The following is a 21728-nucleotide window of genomic DNA, read 5'->3' as shown; positions in this document are numbered from 1 at the left end:
TCTTAAAGATACCACAGAGGTGAATGATACTATTGATGAACTCTGGTACCATTGTGATGGGCTTCAAAACAAATAACCACGTCTTCAGAGCAGTGGTGACAGGCAGATGAGGCCACACATGGGCAAATGTGTGCAGAACAGCACTGAATAGTTCCCCCTGGGCAGGCGCTGATCTTCTGTGCAGTGCTCAGAACTGGGGTATGGCAAGAGGAGAGGCTGCAGGGAGCTAGCTGCAAGGGACCTCCAATACCCATTTCTGTCTGTGTCATGTATGCGCTCTCATATATGAGATTTCAGGGTATGTTTGGCACTGGTGGATAGAGGCAAGCTGAGTAAGGAAACAGACTCATGTTAGTTCCCTCCTTCCTTTCTTCCTGTTTCCGCTGTTTCATTGCCCTACAGCAGATGTTTCTTTTATTTTGGTCAGTGGTACTTAACTATGACTTTCAGAAATAGTTTTGCAGTATTTCTGCCACCGCTATTTTTGAAATTATTACTATTTTTGTTTACATCTGAAAAGGTCTTCCCCACCCCAGCGAGTTACAAAGGAAGAAATTGCATCTGGCTGATGCAATTTCTTGGATTCAACTCCATCCAAATCGCTGAGGTTATGCGATAGAGGGGAATGTGGCTTTGGCTTATATTCGTAAGATTGTCAGGAACACACCTTTTTTTTTTTTTTTTTTTTTTTCCAGCAGCAGCTTGCAGACCTGCAGTTTCATTTTTCTTCCCCACCCGTGACAGAAGTTGCTCACTAAATGTTCTTGCTTGTCTGCTGATCCTTCTTTAAGTCTTGACTTTCTGTTTATAAATGTAGGGGATGTTGTACTGTATCTTTATAGCCACAGGACTTAAATGAAGCAAAACTTTTTCTATGGCTTTTGGTTTCAAAATGCTCAGTTTATCAGTGTTTCTACCAGAGACTGTGGGATCAGAGTTTTATCTCCCAACTTTCACTGTTATCTTTAATGCTGATAATCCTGTAATCCTATGTTGAGAGGCAAGTAAATGAATTAGTAATAGTCACTATCTTCTGCAGTCAGTTGGCTGAAAGAGATTTCTGGTAGCGTAGTTAATGAGATGCAACCTGTGCCAAGTTTTTATTGCTACTCACTCAACTGTTAATTCCTCTTTTCCATAGGCATGGAAGAATGCATGCTTTTCCCTTTTATTTTGATCTTTCCTCCTTTTGCAGTCTGTCTTGCTGCTGGCTTGGGTCAGCCCCCTCTGTGGTTCCTGCATTGGCTGTAGCTGTTGCACGGTGAGGAGCCAGCCAGAGTCTACAGGAGCCAGGGGAGAATTTTTCCTATCTGCTTCTTGCTTCTGATTGTGAGGAGATGAAACTGGAGATGGAGCACACAAATCTATTCCTTTCAGCTGTCCAACTTTGTATCTCCCATCATGACCCAAGGATGGGACTCTGGGTGAACACTGGCTTTCTCTGTCACTGGCTGAAAGACAGCCCTGTCTGCTCCATTGCTTGTGACTTCAGAGAGTGAGAACTATTGTTTTGTCTCTCATCCCTGTGACAGTGCTTCTCAGCAGAAGGCTTGCTGTGGTGGTATTATTTTTTAAGAATGAGAGGAGCTGGTGCATGTGTGCTCATATAGGTGCTGCAGCGTTGAGGTTGTGTGTTGCGCTGGAAAACACTTTCAAATAGACAAGGAAGTGTTTCCTCTGCACTGATCCTCTCAGCTTCTGCCGTTTATATATCCTTGCCCACTGCCTCCTCCGGACCTGTCTGGGATGTCAGCACGTGGTTCAGCTGCAGCCTCACAGTGCTGCTGTCACAGCAGCACTGGCCTGCTGTAAGGGGCTCCCCGCATGAGGAGAGCCTTTGGTTCTGTTTTGTTCTCCTGGCTCTTGCAGACTGAAGGGGAGATGCTTATGGATTGGCGATCCTTTCCTGCAGCAAACGGGGTGCCTCCAAGGTAGCGCAGGAAAAGAGCAGTAACTGCTTGCAAGGAGTGGTTTTATGGAAAGCAGAGAGGTGATCGTTCTGCTTCACATTTGGGCACGTGCGACTTTCTGCTTCTCATTTGGGTTCACGGCAAACACTTCAACCAAAAAAGCAGGGCATGTCAGGGACCAGCATGCTGCTGTGTAGCAGTTTCTGCCCACCGCAGCCATAACGTCTAGGAGGCAACCATCTTCCTTCAGAGTGGTTTGGCTCCTTCTCACTACAGATAATGTCAGGTAGGCTTTCTTAGTGACCATAGTCCCACTTTACTGTATTAAGTTACTACTGAACAGGAAGGGCTGTCTTCAAGTCAGTTCCTTCACAAATCATGGCGTATGTATGCCTTTTTTTTTTTTTTTTTTTTTTTTTTTTTTTTAATATAGGCGAGATTTTTTTCAATTCCATTTTAGTGTACCTTTCAGTTGTACATAACTTCATTGTGCATGAATTTTAATTGGTAGTTCCTGATGGTAAACTTGATTTCTTTATTCAGATTCCTTTGAATATCTGTTGGTTAATTTATGGCTCATCAAGCCTCTGTCAGGTTTAGTGAATAGTCATTTGGGATGCCCGTGTCCTCTGCCTTGTGCCTTAATCAGGTGTGCTCCTCTTTTCAGCAGACTGAGGTGGTGCTGTGGGGCAGCACTCCGGCTTTCAGCTTGCTGTTAGGAGGGTGGTTACTTCCAATAAAGTGTGGGCTGTAGTAATGGGTAATCTGTTAAGCTTATTGGAGTTTAACTGAGACGTTTTTCATTAGGTTTTAGTCTGGGTTGTGCCTTACATACAGGAATTTTGCTGACAGTGGCATCTGTACTACAGCAAGTGATGGAGGGCATTCCTGTATTCTTTCAAGGAGGCCATGTACTAACTCAGCAGTGAATTACTATATGGGTAGTGGCATGTTACAACCTCCCTGAGGTCTTCTGAGTCCCGAGGTAGTAATAGCTCATTAAAATGGTAGTTAATGAGTATAAAGGGATCATTATGTGACTCCTTTACATGGTGGGTAGGGCTAAATCCTAACTAGTTTGGTAGTAAGTAGTCTAAATAAAGATGGAAGGAGATTGATAAATGCTGCTGGTAGTTATTTATAAACCTGGCTATTTAAAGCAATGTGTTTGGAAGGGGGAGGGGAGGAAGAAGGAAAAAACCCACCCAAATACATCTTGAGTAAATTAATACCTGTTTCTGAATGTCTTTTAGGGCTTTCAGAGGTGTTCATATTCTATGTAATCTTAAAGTTACTTTAACACGGTCTGTGATGAGACGCCTTTGTTTGAAAATACGCAGCATTTTGCCTTTTCTGATCAGTTGGTTTCATGAGGAAAAAGAGAAAAAACCCTCTGTTATTCTATTTACTTACTTGTGGTCTTGAAATCAGTAGACATGTTCTGTGTGCCGAAAATAAATGGTGAAACAATTATTTTTCTGAGAGAGAGAGGAGGGAAACATGCTAGTAATATGATATTACTTAAGGAAAAGGTAACCACACATGAGACCTTCGTAGTCTGGTCGCTTTCTTATGCCTTTCATTTAGCTAACGTTGTTTTCTGGAAAAAGTTATTAAGGATTTACCCAAACCAAATATGTATTTTGTAGCAGATAATGAGATCAAGAAGGTTTTTAAATTCTTCCTGTCTTCTCCACGCTCTGGAAGGACAAATATGCCAGTAGAAGACTGCAGACAGAGTTACACTGAGATCTCAAAACTCAAGTTCAGGGGACCATTTTAGCTGTTTCTAAACTAAGAAAAATAGCTGTGAAATTTCTGTGAAATAGCTGCTACAGCAGTATGATAGTATGGTACAGAAACTGGCTAAACAATAGGAAATAGTTTAATCAGGGTTTTAAAATATTACTTTAAAACATAAAGCATTTTGAGAGAGGTGCCCCTCAAAGTCCACTTTGCTTGGATATGGTTTGCTACAGTATCTCAACCATATCCTCATTTAGATGTTTTTGCTGCAGAAATTAAACATGTATTTGAAATACGCCAAATACAAAGCAATTTTAAATGAATAGTTTCATTTGGCTTAAAATATTTATGCTGTTTGTTGAATTTCTTGTCTGCTTTTTAAACTTCACCTGGCTTAGAACTACTTTCCTTTTGGCCTTCCCAAGGAAACTGTGCTGATGGTGGCTGTTCATGGTGCTTTGCTAGTCTTACAGTTGATAACTGATGGAAAAAGTCTTCTAAACTGTAAGGATGTAAGGATGGCATATTAGTGAACACCTTCTACGGGATGATTCTTGTAGTAATTTAGAGTAACTGGTCTGTAACAGGAAAAATAAGAGTACTGCCTAGTCATGGAGCAGGGCTCACCGGGGTTCCCGCTCATCGGACAGGAGTGCTTCCTGGCACCTCCTGGTACTGCTGCTCCTTTCAGTGACCTCTGAAGTGCTGTGAAAATCTCAGCACCTTCTGGCAGGAGCTGTCACCTTCAGTGTGGCAAAAGTGCTGTCTGCCAGCTCAGTCCCTTTAAACAGATACCATAAATCCAGTTGGAATATTGTCAGTGTAATGATTAAATTGATCATCAAAGGGATATTTGAATCCTAAAGTACAGGAATGTTAGTGATCTACTGTACCCTGCTGTGACAGAACCAATTAAAGCTGAGTCACGCCTGATGAATGTGTGCGAGATCGGCCCACCATGGAGGCTTTGTCGGCCCAAGCTGCAGTGAGCTAACAGTGCTGCTGGGAGATTTGCAGCGCGTCTAACCTGAGCTGCTTTTGCCATTATTCAGCTGCTGCTGCTTAGAGACGATATGGGGCAGCTGCTGGGCATCGTGCAGTTGGTGTCACAGCTATGCTGGGCTGCTCGGGCAGGCAGCGGTGTGCCACTGGCTGTGAGGGGCCGTCATTCTGCCCAGCCACTTTGTGCTGTCCTGCCCTGGTGTGGTTGGTGATTTCTGTCCACATGTGGTCCGTTAGTCTTTCCCTTAGGAAACTTCTAGAGCAATTCTGCAATTTGTCAAGATCTTTAAAAAACATAATTCTGTTCAACAGCATCTTTTCAGGTTTCAAAGGCTGGTGTTAGCTGGTTTAACAGTGATTCTGCAACTCAGCTTGACAGTTGAAATACTGAGTATTGGTGGATCTGGGATAGAGCTCCCAGCATCTTATTTGATACATCTTTTTGTTTTTGATAGGATAGTTAACTGTGCAAGGTATGGTTTTTTCTTTCCAACTTCCTTTGCACCCTGGTTTCACGTTAGCTGTGTTTTTGTCAGTTGGTTAAAAAGTGTCATGTGTTTAAAACCATTACTAAATTAAGAAAATGATCACTGTCTATTCATTCCCAGTTTGGGTAGCAGCTTTTATTTACCTGCTCTTAAAATGAATTGTGGAACTGAGCAACAATGGAAAATATAAATTGGAGCACTGTTTAAACATTGAGGACAGCTGGGGAGGAACGTTTGTTTACGTGAGTTTTTAAATTGGCATCCTTGCATGGATGTGACAGTACATGTATGATGGATGTATGGGCATATGAATTAGTGTCCTTCCCAGCTGATGGAGCTGAGGAAGTTACTAACAAAAAGCTGACGTTTATTTTGAAAGTAGATGTCTGTGGGGATTTACTCACCATGTCAGTGCCGTGCTGATGCGTAAGGCAGAGGGCAGATTTTAACAGCTTCTGTGTTAGAAATAAACATTCTCGAATGGGTTCTTGTATGGCTTTATAATTTTTTTGGCCACATATCCTATATCCTGTTTCTCATGTGGACTTTCTCCCCTCATTTTTTTGGTCATCAGAATCGGAAGTTGTTTATAATCACTTTTCAAAACTACAAGAAGGTTTTACATTGTTATCGAGCATACAAGTCAATTAAAGATACAGGCACAAAAGTAACAGCAGCAACTCAGGTGGCATGCGAGTTCAGCAATGAGAAAGTAGCCAGAGCTGTGTGCGTATGTGCTATTTTTTAATTTATTTTGGTCTTCTTTTTTTTTTCCTATAAGACCGTAATCATTTAAGTCCGTGGTTGTTAGTAATATCCCTTCAAAATTTATGCTTAAATTGAGGTCTGGGAAGCTGTCATTTGAAGGGGTAGAGTTGTGTAGGAGAGTACAAGTCAGTTGTGCCAGTTCTGCTGGCAGATCGTGATGGGAACGGGATAAGTGAGTAGAGGAGAAGAGAGGAGAGAAAGGCCATGTATGGGTGTAGCTTTGCTGATTCTGATTTCCTTTAATTCCTTACATACTTAGAAACATACTAAAGCTGAAATTTAGCATGAAAACTGTATAAACAATCAAGCGGCAGCATATTTTGGGTATTACATAGAAGGAGGGGTTGGAACTTGTCAGATCCAATACCCAAAAATTTTCAGTGCTGTACAGCGGTGCTCCACAGCTGTGTGAGCACAGCACAGCGTCTTTGCTGTAGCAAAAGGCATTGAGCAAGAAATGCTCTGCAGGAGACACTGTGCTTTGCTTTCCCTGCCCACTTGGGCTGTAAAAGCAGCAGTCTTACTGTGCAAACATACAGACAACATTGCATCAATATATAAACAATAAGTATATAAAACAATAAATACATAACAGCATTCCCAGGAAAAAAAAAAGTGAAATAAATGAAGGGTACTTACTTATTCCTTCCTTTTGAGCTCCCAGAAAGAAAACCTAGAAGAAAATAACCCCTAACAACATCAAGATTTCAGATTGGTTTGTTTTGGCCTGAATTATGTCCTCAGTTATTGTTTGGGAGCTTTTTCTCCATTCTGAATTTGGAGGAATAATTCTAAAAATGTTCTGACAGAATTAGTGTGTGTTCTGTGCATCTCAGATGCAAAGCTCATGTTAAATCATACCTTACAGCACAGCTATACAGGACAGTGTTCTCTTGATTTTTCACATCTAAATAATCAATTGCTGAAAACCTAAGTAAAAAGTTAGAAAGCTAAAAGAATTTCAGCAGCAGAAAAAGAAATGACATATAAACAATGTTGTTCAGAATGATCAAGAAAAGCTAAGCATGTGTAATTGTGCACATGTGCTGAAGAGAACATTCTTTTTTTCTGTTTCTCAAGCATGAGGCAGCAGAATTTTCATTCATTTGGCATGCTAGGCTGAAAACAGAGTCTTCTTTCATCTGACACACTCCCCTGGAAACAAGCATGCCAGTTAAGGGATTGTGCCAGTTATCAGAAGCCTACAGGAATACATTGTGCTGGTTTGTATTCATTTTCATTTCATGAATTGCTTTAAAACTTAGCAAAATAAAAAAGCATTAAAACGCCATTTTAGCATTATTTTTGGTTCTTACATATTTCCCTGCTGTGCTGTTATTCTGTTTAAATCAATGGAATGTTGAGAGATGCATGGCCCCTTCTGCAGCAGAGCAAATACCTCCTCCTCCCTGGGTGTGCTTGGAGCAGCCATCTGCAGCGAAGCAGCAAACATGGGTTGAACTCAATTTACATCCTTGAAAAAGAGGAGTGTCTTCACCCTTTATTTTTATTGAGCTTCTTTCTAATTGAAGGAAGGTTGTGCAGCTTTCTGCAGGCCTCACATGGAAACTGGGTGGAAGGCTGTGGTGGTGATCTCATGTTCAGCAGTCAGCTGTAGCTTCTGTGTGGTCATCTGCTCTGGTTTGTGCTGTGGGTTTTGGTGGGACTGTCTGTGTGTCCTGCAGGTTCACTAAAAAAAAAAATTAAATGTTGTGTTTACTAGGCTTACTTTTTGTTTCTTTTTCTGTGCCATTCAGCTTGTATTCTTAATGGTTACCAAATGGGACTTACACCCTTTCTTCTACGTGCAGATTCTGAATGGAAGATGGTACTGAAGGAGCTGTATGCATTTTAATTGCTCTTTAATTTAAAATAAAACAAACCAAGGAATCAATAGATTTATAATTCACGGAGCCTAAAAAAGATATGTTTTGTCTCATTCCTGCCTCTCCTGAGGGCATTTATAGGTACAGCATTTCACGTTACAGATACATTTACGTGGTGCTCCGTACAGTCATCATTTTGGACTGCCTTCTAGCTCCGGTAGTTCATGTTGCTGAAAATTCTACAGTTATTCAGCAGCACGGCAATGAAGGAGATGCCCTGGTGCCATTCTGTAATAGCTCATTGTCATGGGTTTATGATTTTTGGTTACCGGTATTCCACATCATAACATCATGTAGTGCACTGAAATTTAAAGTGTTAATGCTCCAGTAATGTCCCAGAAGAGACCTGCATTCCCCAGAAGACTGTTCGCTGTGTTGTTACCATTTCTGCTTGTGGGGAACAGATATAAGGCCTTGGTAGGTCATCTGACTGCTCTTCTTCGTCAGGCTCTTCTCCCTGCTGCTCAACCAGACTGCGCGTCTCACCTCAGTGTTATGGTGAGGCCTATCCACCTTTCGGACATTCTCATTACATTTGATTTATTAGCTTCAATTCTAATTATATTGTATTATAGTGTGTTATCTTGCATTCTGATACCATATTTAGTAAATTAGCTTGTTTCTCCTCAGATCGTCGCTGCTGTTTTTAATTATTTTGGGGTCCCCTGTTTCCCTTTCCCAGAGGCGCAGATTTTTGCAAATCCCTCTGCCCTGCTAGTCACAGAACTGGGCCGAACCAGCCCGTAAACCGTTAACACTCATTAAGTGAGTGGGCAAACAGCAGGTAAGTAGCAAAGTGACTCCTGCCAGCATGCTTGTCCTCTGGACCACTGCCTCCCCATCGCTCACAAAGGTAATGCCAACTATTTGAAGGCATCAGCGGGCATATTTAAAACCTAAGATGAAATGAGCATGTTTGCTGTGTTAGAGGCAGTTGCTAAATTGTAAGTAACTAAGTCTTGTTCAGTAACTGCATTGCACTCAAGGGAACAATTTAGGTTTTGAATTGTATATGTTAGTAAGTGAAAACTATGTAGACATTGATTATTTTTTTCCCCTTGACCCAATCATTGTTTGCCTATGGCAATATCTGATACGTTATGTGTTCAAGAATTGTCTTGGGACCACAATGAGGCTTTTTTTTTTCTTTGAAGCTTCATTAGTAATCATAGTTACATTAGGCATGGAAGGCAGTGGGGGGTAATACAAAGCTGCAGAGCTCTACACCAGTTTTTCTACACATGAAGGTGGAAGTGAACTCTGCAGGTGAGGCTCCGAATTAAATTAACATAGACTGTTGAGATCAGATTTATATCTTCTAACTTTTATGTATCTTACATAATACATAATACAAAATACAGAAAGCAAATTTCCATTATTTTTGATCTGTTATCAGTTATGATAAAAAAAAATTCATTCTTAATTTCCCCGTATCTTATTTGTAGTCTAATTATGTACTTTTTCTGATAATACTGGGTAATCTGGAAATGATGCAGAGTGAAAAAAATTTAGTAATATGTGTTTTAATTGTCTGAACAGAAGAAGCTGCTAAAAGTAAATGGCATAAGTAGGGGAGAAGAATATTTCCTCTTCTCCCCTACCCTAGGAATCTGATGTATATCACCTTTTAAAAAGGTGTGTGAATTCCAACAGAATTCCTTCAATATGTCTTCAACTTTTTTGGCATACTGTTGATTCCTTCAAATGCTTCGCTTGTTTCTGGGTTAAAATACTTGGTTGTAGTGAAAGGCTTATGCTAAAATGTTTGAAAGGTGAACTTTCAAATTCATCCTAGAAGTCTTGTACCTAAACACCTGATTAACTCTACTTGTTCAGTATAGCACTAGCAACTAAAACCTTCCCTCAAGAATACTTGCATGTATTTCCACACATATGAGGCCAGTCTGTAACCTAACAAAATATAGATTTGTTTTGTATTTCTGAGAACTAATTCTAGCATAAAACATCCTTTCTGTTTTGATTTGTCTGTGTGCTTTCCAGCTGCTCAGCTGGCAACTACAGTGGCTTTTGGTTCAGGTTAGAGCATTCATTTTGCATTATCTTTTCTTTCTTCTTCTTTTTTTTTTCTTTTTTTCCCCCCAAAGTATGTATGCATGGTAGAGTGTTGCTTTTTTCCTCCTGAAGTGAAATTATGTGTTGTGGAAAAGTTGTGGGGTAAGATCCATTAAGCAGAAGCAGGATCATAAAGAGGTGATCAGCCCTGGGAGTCTTACGGGGCAATGCTGCTGTCACGGGATAGTTATTGAGGAATAGGGCTGTGCTTCTGATGTTTGTTTCCATGTGAGAGAGGCAGTGTGGCAGACTCATCTGGCTGTATCAGTGGCATGACATGCCAACTTGAAGCACAGAGTCGGAGAAACTGATTAATGCTGTCTCTGTCCATCTGTAATAATACCAGCTCCTACTGCTATTAAATGATATGCCTATGCAGATCTTACTTTTCTCTCCTTAGGTGTAACTGAGATTGAGGTATCAGAAATATACATGAGGCCATTCTGCTTCTTTTCTCAGCTTTATCTTTAAAACAAGCAAAACCAGTGTGGTCCTGGCTTTCTCTCCCTAGTCTTTGGATTTTTGCCTAGTATATGAAATAATACCTTACTCTTAGAAAGCGCTGACTCTTTAATTTGCTGTTTTGCTGCACAGCCATTACGGAAAGTGGCCAACAGAGTCAGCTATAAGTGAAAGTCTGTTAGAACAGCTGACTTCAATATGGTAGATGTTTCTTTATTAGCTTGAAAATAATTGTTCTTTGTATTCTATTTAGGGCTGTACACTGCTAGGAAGCTCTGTGGAGATGAGAGGCTTTTCATTAAATTACTCCACTTTGCACCTCTAAGACTGTTCAGGACAGCTCCTCATGGGTCTGGAACCTCTCTGGAGATGGTAACCTTACCCATAGGTAGCACTCTTTGACAACACATTTGGAACTTGATTTTCAAAACACACATTTTCCTTCTTTATGTTGTAAAGAGTCAGTTAACTAGCAGTCTTACTGCCACTTCTGAAACTTATGTGGGCCAATAGTGATTAAATCATTTATAGCAACAGTGTAGTCATTTATTGCTATTATTGTCCCCTTTTTGACCTTTTGAGGGTTTAATTACAATTAGCTGGTATGTTAATAAAGATCACTTTCATAGCCTAGCTAAGACTATACCAGTAAACTATTTCCTGATTTGTTTATTTGCTGTAGTAGTATTGAAATACTGTATTTTGTATTAATATTTGTATTAAGGATGAGCCCATGTGCTTTATGGGGTGGCTGATTGAGTTGGTAGGATAGGGCAAACAAAACAATCTTTCAGTTATTTCTGGTAAATAAGACGAATAATCTGTTTCTGTAAATCTAGAAATACTTGTCCTCAGGATGAAGCAACATACATGTTTAAGCAACTTTACTTTTTCGAAGTTGATTTGGGATCTCTTGCTTTCTTTAAGCATAAAAACATGAAAATTTTGCTGCTCCTATATGAAATTCAAGTTTAAATTGTCCTGATAAAACTGAAAATATCATAATTTTTTTGCTTGTCTGTTGTTTGAAGTAGTTGGAAGAACACTGCCAGACAGCTCTTAAAAATATGCTTCCATCAGGTTTTACACAGTTTATCAAGCGTGTTCCAAAAATAATACCAAGTGCATCAAAGAATGTACTAGAGAAGGAATAAGCTGTGGTCTGTCTCTAACACGCAGTCTGGAGGGACTCATTTCTTGAGGTTTTCATGGTCTCAATCTCAAATTTTTAAAAGATTTGTTTCTGTTTTGTTTTTGTCTTTATTTCATGTATTCTGTTTAACCTGCGTTTTGTGAGTTTGTGTTTAGAACATATATTTCATCACCATGTCTTCCTTCAATGGTTAAAAATAAACCTATCGTATAGCATCAGTTGGAAACAACTCGTTTGCAGTAATCAAGAAGGAAGCAAGCTGGTACTTAACCCACTCAAATTCAGCTTTTGTGTGCCATAGGAATAGCTGCTGGAAAATATGAAAATGAAGAAATGCAGATGCAGTCATTTCAGGAGAAATCTTCCCTATGAGTAATCAAAGCACCTTCTTTGGATAGAGAAGGGAATATGAAAATTTTGGTCTTACATAAGGGGATAATACCAATTTCCTCAAAGCATCATTTCATAGCTGATTTTTCTCAAATGCTGCACTTTTCCCCACTTTCTCCTTTTCCCCTTCTCTTCTCCCAAATCTTTCTTTAATGTTCACTCCTGGCCCAAAGTGGTGTATGGCATTATTATACCTTTGTGCTACAAAACTGAAATTTTTAAAATGAAAATAATGATTTATAATAAAAAGCCTGACAGGCTAATTACAGTATTGCATTAATTATTATCTTATTTCAGCTCTGTTCCTCTCTCAGCCAATTCAGATCTGTCTTTTTGGTGTTTTTTTAATCCCAGTTGACACTGTAATTTTGAGAGAGACTATATTGGGAACAACATATGTATAAAGTCAAGAAATTAAAATTGTCAGAAGAATATTTCTAAAATGTTGCCTTTGACATGTTTGTAATAGAATACAAATAGTTCTGTTTCTATTTGGAGCTTTGTGGATCTTCTGATGAGTGTAACACTTACACACCATGCATCACAACCCTCAGAATCTTCCTTTTCTGGATATCTTCATAGCGTGTACTGCATGGCAGTCATTAATTTAGAAATTTGTGCATTGTGCAGCTAATTTGATGCATTTTATGTTCTGAATTTTATTTTTTCTCCCAAAACGTGTGCCAGTTTATCATCGAGATACAGAATGATGTCGGTGCCACAAAACAGCCTCAGGATTGCAATTTGAAGCTCCTTTAGCAAAATGCACGTTTTTACAGGTGGTGAAGCTATAGTTGAATACAAATCCCATTGGTGAATTTCATGTAAATGTTAGTAAGGAAAGAGCTCATAGCAAGTCCCAAGTTTGGGAAGCTGAGCATAGTAGTTTGCAGAAGTGATGACTCGAAGGTATATTGGTTGCGATAATTTTCAGCTTTTATTTGAACTTCCAGGTGGTACACTGGATACCCATCCCTGGAGCCATTCAAGGCCAGGCTGGATGTGGCTCTGAGCAGCCTGGTCTGCTGGTTGGCAACCCTGCACATAGCAGGGAGGTTGAAACTACATGATCACTGTGGTCCTTTTCAGCCCAGGCCATTCTGTGATTATATGATATTAAGCAAGAAAGCATTAGAAAATTTTGACAAATATTGTTGTAATGAACGTCCAATAACAAAGGAAGTAGAGATGAAAGATGGCGTGGAGTCGGTGATCGTTTCGCTGGTCGTGTGGTTTGGTGGTTAGATTCCTCCAATGTTACTGCCTCATGTCCTACACTGTCTTGACTGCCTTTGTTTCCTAACAAAGTTCTGGGAATTGTTTCTGACAGTTTGCTCTCTTTACGTGTTGCAGGATGCTTCATCAGCAGATATTCGGAAAGCATATAGGAAGCTTTCACTGATTTTACACCCAGACAAGAACAAAGATGAAAATGCAGAAACACAGTTTAGGCAAGTAAGTGCAATGTTTTCTTATATAAGTTTTGTGGAAATAGGATCAGATTTTTATAGAATAATGCTGTCTTAGTAAGAAAAATGAATCTTTTTTTTTTTTCTTTTTTTAAATCTTTACAGACCAAAACCATGGGACTGTTGTCATTAGTTCAGCCTTTAAAATACGCTGATGGCTAAATATGGCTACGTAATTTGAAGAACTTGGATGAAACAAATGATACATAGCTTGTTGTTGTTTGTTTCCTTGTTTGTAACTGAGACATAAGTCTCAGTTGCTTGTTTGTGTCTCTGATGGCAGCTTATATATGATTATGTCACTGTTTCATTTGCACATGGAATCTCATTCATAGTGCTGTAAGGAGAAAACAAAACTAATAAAGAGCTTTTTTTTTTCTTGCAAATGTAACGTGATACTATTATTAATATTTTACAAACTCTATTCTAAAGTAATATTAAGTATTTCTTTTTGTGTTTTTGTTGTAGTTGGTGGCTATCTATGAGATTTTAAAGGACGAAGAAAGAAGGAAGAGGTGAGTTAGTCTGCAGTTTCCTAAATATTTATTCCTGCCAGTGATAAACTGAAGTCCTGTTTGTCTTAAATGTAACTATTTGGATGATTTTTGCATAATTTCAGTTTCTGATTCTTCTGATTGTGGGCTGAAAGGGAAAGCTGATAGGTATTTTTGTGTGATATGTTCATTATCCTCCTTTAAAAGCTTTAAGAACCACCCAGTATTTGGGACAAATCATTGTTTTAACATTTCTCAACTGTATCACTTTTTTGGATTGTGTTAAATGTTGTTGTCTGTTTTATTAAAGCTGTGGTTGAACTTACAGTTCTTGATTAAGCTGTCAGTCATCACTCAAGTGTTCCAGGAAAAGTTTCTTTGTGTGATATTTGGGGTTGTCTTCAATTTATACCTTCTTTAACGTTTTTTCTGCTCTTTAATGTATTGCTTTTCTTTCAGATGTGTTGTCTATGGTATTTGAAACTTTGATGTGAATACAGTATTTTATTGACAATTGATAATTGTCCCTGCAGCTTTGGAAGCAGGTCCAGAAGTATGAGAAGGGGATAGGACTGAAAACTGAAAAGCTATGCTTTTCTGGAAGATTTTGTTGTTGTTGTCTTCTTAAGAGGCTGTCCAAATGAGCTCATCATCATAAGGGAAATTGAGCCATTGTAGAAGTACATTTAGGTTGGCGTTCTAGTGAACCATCTTCTGGTTTACAAGTGTAAGCTGAGGATTGTGAGGCATTTCTTGAAGGGTGTTTGGTTTCTTGTCATGACTCCTGGTTTGATAGTACACATAGTACAGTCTTTGATCCTTTCATCAAGTGTCATGAAAATGTACTTCAGAGGAGTACTTTTGAAAATTGGTAGTTTTTCATTTCTCCTCTCACCAGAGATTGTTCTTGTGAAGTCCTAATCAAGGAAATGTTAAAATAAATAGTCTTTAGCTAAGTGGTTTCAGAGTAGTTGAAAAGTTGGTTGTCCCAAACATTTTCTCACTTTTTTGTTTGCAACTTTGCATATGTCTGCTTTGTGATATTTTGGAACTTACCTGGATCTTGTTTCCAGCCTGAAACTACTGGGATTACCTTGCAGATGTTATGGTGTCTTTTTTCATGGAACAGGAGTGAAGTAGCTTATGAAAATTGTTTTTAAGCCTTGTATACATTATGAAAGTTACTAATTTAACCAGCTTGTTTGGGCAAATGTTATTAATTAGTATAGCACAGTAATAGATAATGAAAAGTTAAAGCAGAAATGGATTGCTCCAGCTTATATTGATTTAATCATCAGTAACTTTTGCACATAGGGAGCAATATCTGTTGTATTTTTGTTTGCAGTGCAGACATGTGGTTGATCCTGCTTCTGTCACTGATTAAGTATAAATATAGTTGAATAAAATAGCATTTACTGTCAGATTTCTTGGAAATGATATGCAGGATAAGCTGAAGAGTTGGGTGGAGAGGAAGTGAATGACTTTGAACAAGAACAAACACAGAGTCCTACACGTGGGAGGAATAACTGCATGCATCAGTACAGGTTAGGAGCTGACCTGCTGGAGTGGAGCTCTGTAGAGAAGGACCAGCATGTCCTGGTGGGCAGCAGGTTGGCTTTGAGCAGCAGTGTGCCTCTGTGGCCAAGAAGGCCAGTGGTATCCTGGAGTGCGTTAAAAAATAATGTGGCCAGCAGGTCCAGGGGGAGGTGATCCTCCTCCCTCTGCTCTGCCCTAGTAAGGCTACATCTGGAGTGCTGTGTCCAGTTTGGGCTCCTATGTTCAAGAAAGATGGGGATCTTCTGGAGAGATCCCAACAGAGGGTGACAAGGATTATTGGAAGCCAGGAGCATCTCCCTTATGTGAAAATACAGACCTGGGGCTGTTCAGCCTGGAGAAGACTGCAGGAGGGGTTATCAATGCATGTAAATAAATACCTGATGGGCAGGAGTCAAGTGGATGCAGCCAGGCTCTTTTCAGTGGTGCTCAGTGACAAAACAAGGGGCAGTAGGCATAGGAAAGGCAAACTGGAACATACAAAGTTCCATACAAATGTGAGGAAAAACTTATTTACTGTGAAGGTGACAGAGCAGTGGAGCAGGCTGCTGAAAAAGGTTGTGGAGTCTCCTTCTCTTGAGATCTTCAGAAATTGTCTGGATGCGTTCCTGTGTGACCTGCTGTAGGGAATCCGCTTTAGCGGGAAGTTGGACGAGGTGAAGTCCAGAAGTCCCTTCAGTTTTGTGCTTCTGTGATTTAGGAATAATGTGAACTAGATGATCTTAGAGGTCTTTTCCAACCTTGGTGATTCTGTGAACAATAGTGTATGGTTTCTTTACTTTCAGAAAGCATTTGTTCCTTAGCTTTATTTTAGTCTAATGGTAAACTCTCATTGAGCTTGTGAGAAGAGTATTTTCTCCTTTTTCCTTTAAGGAATTGTTGCCTCATATCCTTAAAACAAGCCTCAAGTAATTTTGCTAAGAGCTGCCTTTCTCTTGTAAGGTAATTCATCTGTTTCTTGCAGCCATATGGCAAAGGAAAGGAGAGAGTGGTTGCTTCTGGGCATTTTCCTACTTGGAATGTTATTTGGTTATCTGTTGTAAGGGAAGAGGCTTGAAGTTTACCTTCATACCCACGCACAGGATGCTGCAGCATTTGTCTCAGGGCTTATCAACTCACTTTTATCCTAATTGCAGAGACAGCTATTTGGGTCTGCTGCAACAAGGCTTTCTGCCTGATTTTTTTTTTTCCCCCTTTCCAGCATGCTAGTTTTTATTTCTAAAGTAACTCAAAGACCTGCTGGAGTGAGATGGGAGTTGGTCTTGCAAGTTAGTTGGTGGCACGTTCTGGCTGTTTAGCTGGGAACCCCTTTGGAATGGGATGTGTAAATGGTTTGGAGCACAAGATTACATCGCCTTGAGAAGAGTGAGTTGCAGACCCCTTTTGGGGATGCCCGCAGTACCTGCCTGCCTCTGGCTGTTCGTCTCAGAAGTGATGTAATCCAGCACTGATCTTGGTGTGTACGCAGAGGGCAGAAACGGTACAAATAGGAGTAAAAGGACCTGCCCTGTGTGAGCGAGCGACAAACCCGTTTTTAAACAATAGAACTCTGTCTAATGAAACCCTTCCTCCATGTCTCTGTGAATGTCAGAGACGTTAATTGTTTGTGTGTGTACAGAAAGGGTGTTCAGAAAGGCAGATCTGTTGGCCAGCTAAATGTAATCGTTGTTCTAGAGCCTTTCTGTTTTTATGTTTATCGGTGGATTTTTGCTGTAGCTGATGACAGAAGCCTTTCTTAAAATATTGCTGTTCTTCTATTAAAAAAAAGAGTAGCTAATAGAACTTTATAATTTAGTTTGCTTTTTTTGAGAAAGGTTCGTAGCTGTTTGTGATGTATTCTAATGCTATTAGCTGTACTATAGTATACAATAATAATATTGCCATGCTAGTGCTTTTCACTTACACATTTTAACTGCTGCATAATTAAAACATCCTGATGTTCTAACATGAGACATGCATGCAGATTGTTTCATGTAGCATTGTTTAATGTTTTATGCCTTCTGCACATTGCAGAGTATATGAATCTCTACAGAAAAGTTTCTTTAGGATATGTAGAAGTGGGTTCATTTCCTGAAATATATTTTAAGTCACTTATTGGTAAATAGAATCGATGATGATATTTTATTACCTTTTGGATTATTTTTAATTCACAAAGAAGTTTGCACGGCTCATTAGTTGTTATTAGTTGTAATTAGGCAAAAATCTAGATTTTAATTTCTTTGTTTGTTGCCATTTTAAGGAGCTTTTTACCTACAAGGCCTATTCTCTGTAACAATGTGGACTTGATTAGAAGAAGCATTTGTAAAGGAATCAAGATATGCTTGTTTAGAGTAAGAAAGGTGTTTGTCTTTGCTCTCATCATAATTATATGTGTGCATGCATAGGTGTAAATTGTTCTGGCTGATGTTGCACTGGGTGTCTTTGACAGAACAAGGAGAAAAACCCCCAAATAAAAAAACATCAGTGAAGTATTCCTGTAGCTCAGAGCAGATCTCATCAATTCAAGGTTACAGTATATGAAATATATCAGATCTCTGAAATAATTTGAAATATGAAATGCAGTGGCTGTGTTAAAGGGAGGAGTAAATTATAATTATATTAAAATAGATGATACTGTAATTAGCTACAACAGGTAATGGATATTTCTTGCAATGTAATTGATTCCACAAAGAGCTCTAAAATGAAACTTTACAACAGAATGGAATTTTAATACTCGTGCAGTTGGTTGCTTGTAAGACTTGGATTCCTGTACAAACACAGAGTCCTGAGTTTTTAAGCAAAGACTCAACGTAAGCTATAAACATGTATTATATAAATAAATATTAATAAATGTATTTTTGTCGTCTTGTTCATGTACTGGTGCTCTGTGGTTTTTCAGTTTGCTGACCGCTACGTGTCAGAGATAACGGATAAGCACATCCGGTGCAGAACATTTGTTGTGTTCTGCGTGCATTGGTCTGAGAAAAAGTACTGCACATACAGTTTTTCTTTTCAGTTTGATTTTTCTTGCCGAGAGTAGCAATTAATATACGTCACCAAAAGAAGAATGCTTTGTAATTCAATTATGAGTGTAGTTCTACACACGGATTAGCTGACTATCCTCCACAGTTAATATAGATTTCCATACATAAATCATTTATTGAGAAACCTGCTTTTAATTAAACCACATCCTAAATTTGGAAGGGAAGATTTAAAAATTAAGGGAAACTTCTGACTTTCAGTAGGATCATTTTCCAGTTGAAAACCTAAATATCATTGGTATCCTTATTTTTCAAATACAGAGCTTAATTACTATTGAAAGCAGTGATTTATCTTTTAACAGTATATATTATAAAAAGTGGGTTATAATAGAAGCGATCTTCCCTTAAAATGGCCAGTCGTGTGAGCCATAATGCTCATTGATAGTAAAATCAATAGAGCATTGATTCTGAGACTTAATCCTTGGAGACTGTTGTTCCGAACAGCGGACATAGCCTAGTAAATACAGAGTGCTGTTTAAAGTGTTTAATGCAAGAGACTCTGCTGTCTTAATTTATTTTTCTTAACAGATAGTTTATAATAGAATGCGGTTGTCAAACATTTTCTCCCAGCCCTGTTTGAGTATTACGAGATTGTAACCATTAGCGTATATGGACCCTATTTAAATCTGTGGACAAATTTTCAGTGCCTCAATTAACATTTCCTATTGTACAAGGAAACAAATGCTTAATAAATTTATAGTAGTATTAAAGCAATTTGTTTTTTCTTGATTTTTGTATATTTATTTCTCTGAAGCTGTCAACGGCAGAACATATTTTGCAGAGTCTTATCAGTCTAATTTTAAAAAGAGGTTTTGATTCTAAAATATTTGGTTTTTATTCTAGAATAAAAGTGTGGAATGTTTTAGCAAATACATTATTGTTTTTAAATGCTAAAACATTACTATATTCTTCAAAAATAAGTTTTAGTTTTGAAACTGCTTGCTAAGCAGTTTATCTGAGCAGAGAGTTTGTGTTAAGGCAGCACTAATGAACTCTTCCTAACTTATTGGGAAAGCAAAAATGTTGTTACAACAAAATTTGTGCTAACAGATATTAATCCTAGTACTCTCGTCATTGCCAAGGAAGGTACAGTTTTGCAATACATGTTTTACGTACTTAAAGCACTGCGGAATCTCGCAGCGTTAAATCTTTTGCACAGAAGGAGCCTAGCAACGCTCGGCAGCTTGAGCAAATGTTGTATCCAAAGTCAGCTTTTCTGGATGCGCCGAATTAAAGGGTATTTTTTATTTAGAACCACTGCTTCTTTTTCTGCCTAAAAAAAAAAAAAAAAAAAAAAGAATTTGGCAGTGGATTTTTTTTTTTTAGTACATCTCCAAGGTATCAATTTAATAACTATCAAAGTAGCTAGTGCAGTTGTTGCATTTAAATTGATTTACATGTCAAGACTGGCAGTTTAGCAGCTGCGCTATTATTCCTGGATCGGTCAATTTACTTGAGAAAAACCTACTACTGAGTTCTACTGACCTGCATGACAATATAGGCCCTATTTCTATTCCTGTAATTAGGCCCGCAACTAACTCAGAATATTTTTAATTAAAATATTTTGGTCAATGTGTTGCACCAAATTAGGCCTTTCAGCGCAGATTTAATTCTGGAAACGGTGTGATCAGAATGTGTAATGAGTTGCACTCGGTTCCAGATGAACAGGTTGTGCATCGCCAGCGCATTCAGGTTGTGGGTTTACCGTAGGGCTCTGTGTTGGAAACTTTGCTCTGAGGAGGTACGGAGTGGCACGAGGGCGGTCGTGAACGGCCGCGCTCCATCTTCGGCAGATCCATGGCGTCGGCGCGCCGTAATTAAAAGATGCTGCCGGCATACAGAGATGCCTGGAGAATTTCGTTAGGAGGAAAGCCGACGAGTCGTCGTAAAAAGGGTTCCCGCAGAGACGGCGGGGTTGGCGAAATTAAGCGGCGTTAGAACAGACTGATTTCGGAGGCGGCTTTTCGAGCAGCGAGCGAGGCGGGGCCGCGGTGCGCGTAGCTCGTAGCTGGGTGGCCCCGCGCCCAGGCCGCGCTTTCCTGACCGCGCGCTGCCAGCGCGGCCCGCGGCTGCGGCGCTGCCGCAGAGCGGAACAAAAGCGCAGGCGATCCTCCCATCCCCCACCACTTGTGCTTTTAATTTGGGAAAGGAGGACGGGGCGATGGTGGTCGAGGCGTTTCTCCTCGCCCCTCCCGCCCGCGCTGTTAGCCTTTCCCGCGGCGCCGTTTCTGCGGCGGGCCGAGCGGGGCTGCTGCGCTGCCGGCGCGGTTACGTCCGGCTGTGAAAAAAAGCGCGTTTCCGCGTGGGTTCAGTTTGTGCCCGGCCCCGCGCCCGGCGCTCGGCTGAGGGCACGCCGCTGTACTACAGAAAGAAACCGCTAAATGAGCTTTTGTGCGCGCTTTGCTCGAGCAGTCTGTGCATTACCGTTTGTTTTGCTTTATGATGGGATGGTTGGGCTGGTCTCGTTTGTAGCTCTCCATGAAAGCCTGTTATATTTGCTACTGTAGGTATGATGATATTCTGATCAATGGACTACCAGATTGGCGACAGCCTGTATTCTACTACAGGCGGGTGAGAAAAATGAGCAATGCTGAGCTGGCATTACTCTTGTTCATTATACTCACAGTGGGTCATTATGCTGTGGTTTGGTCAATCTACCTGGAAAAACAGCTGGTAAGTATTGGTAATAAATCAAACTTGCTTCAATTATTAGCGTTGAGTTCTCTGCTAAAGTTTGCATATTATAGGGATCCCTACCACTTCCCCTGTTTTGAATTTGAATTTTTTTGTATTTTAAAATTATTACATTTAAAATGGTAATAAATATAGAATGAGATATTCAACGTGTCAGAAATAGTAATCCAAACCCAAGAATTACAAAGAATTGGTAGTAGATCAGAGATGGTTCTTAGGTTTATGGTTGGCAGAAAGGAGGAAAATAAAAGCTCTTCTGTCATTTATTGATGCAGGCATAAGCTCCTGTAGTCATCTTTATGACTTTCCTAAACGTTACTTAAAAATAACCAGTTTTTATTCATTTAGAAGTCATCCTTGCTTTGCCTTTGTTCTTAGCTAAATGCTTTTTTTTGGTTTTGTTTTGGGTTTTTGTTAACATTGATCAGCAGCGCAAACAAATTTCTGTTGGATTATTTTGGGGTTTTACGTATAAAAGTCTATTGCACTTATCAAACTAGAAAAAAAAAACAACTAAGCATAACTTGAAAAATACTCATACATTAGCATCTATTTACTTTTTTATTTTCCATTGCATTATTGAAGTTGATGAATGAGAAAGGAGGCAAGTTGAATGCTT

General features: G+C 39.4%; 1 protein-coding gene across 1 annotated transcript in view; it reads left to right on the top strand.

The window, feature by feature from the left end:
• DNAJC1 (DnaJ heat shock protein family (Hsp40) member C1) overlaps positions 1 to 21728 on the top strand; it is a 93947-nt gene that overhangs the window by 19742 nt on the left and 52477 nt on the right. The window contains exons 2-4 of the mRNA XM_042889075.1: positions 13232 to 13333; positions 13816 to 13862; positions 20923 to 21088. Coding sequence (XP_042745009.1) covers positions 13232 to 13333; positions 13816 to 13862; positions 20923 to 21088 — 315 coding nt within the window. The remainder of the gene's footprint in view (positions 1 to 13231; positions 13334 to 13815; positions 13863 to 20922; positions 21089 to 21728) is intronic.

The sequence above is a fragment of the Lagopus leucura genome, unplaced genomic scaffold, assembly GCF_019238085.1.
Source record: "Lagopus leucura isolate 7727_CA_CO unplaced genomic scaffold, USGS_WTPT01 Super-Scaffold_100157, whole genome shotgun sequence".
NCBI lineage: Eukaryota > Metazoa > Chordata > Aves > Galliformes > Phasianidae > Lagopus > Lagopus leucura.
The sequence above is the reverse complement of the archived record's forward strand: the minus strand, read 5'-3'. Positions and strand labels throughout refer to the sequence as shown.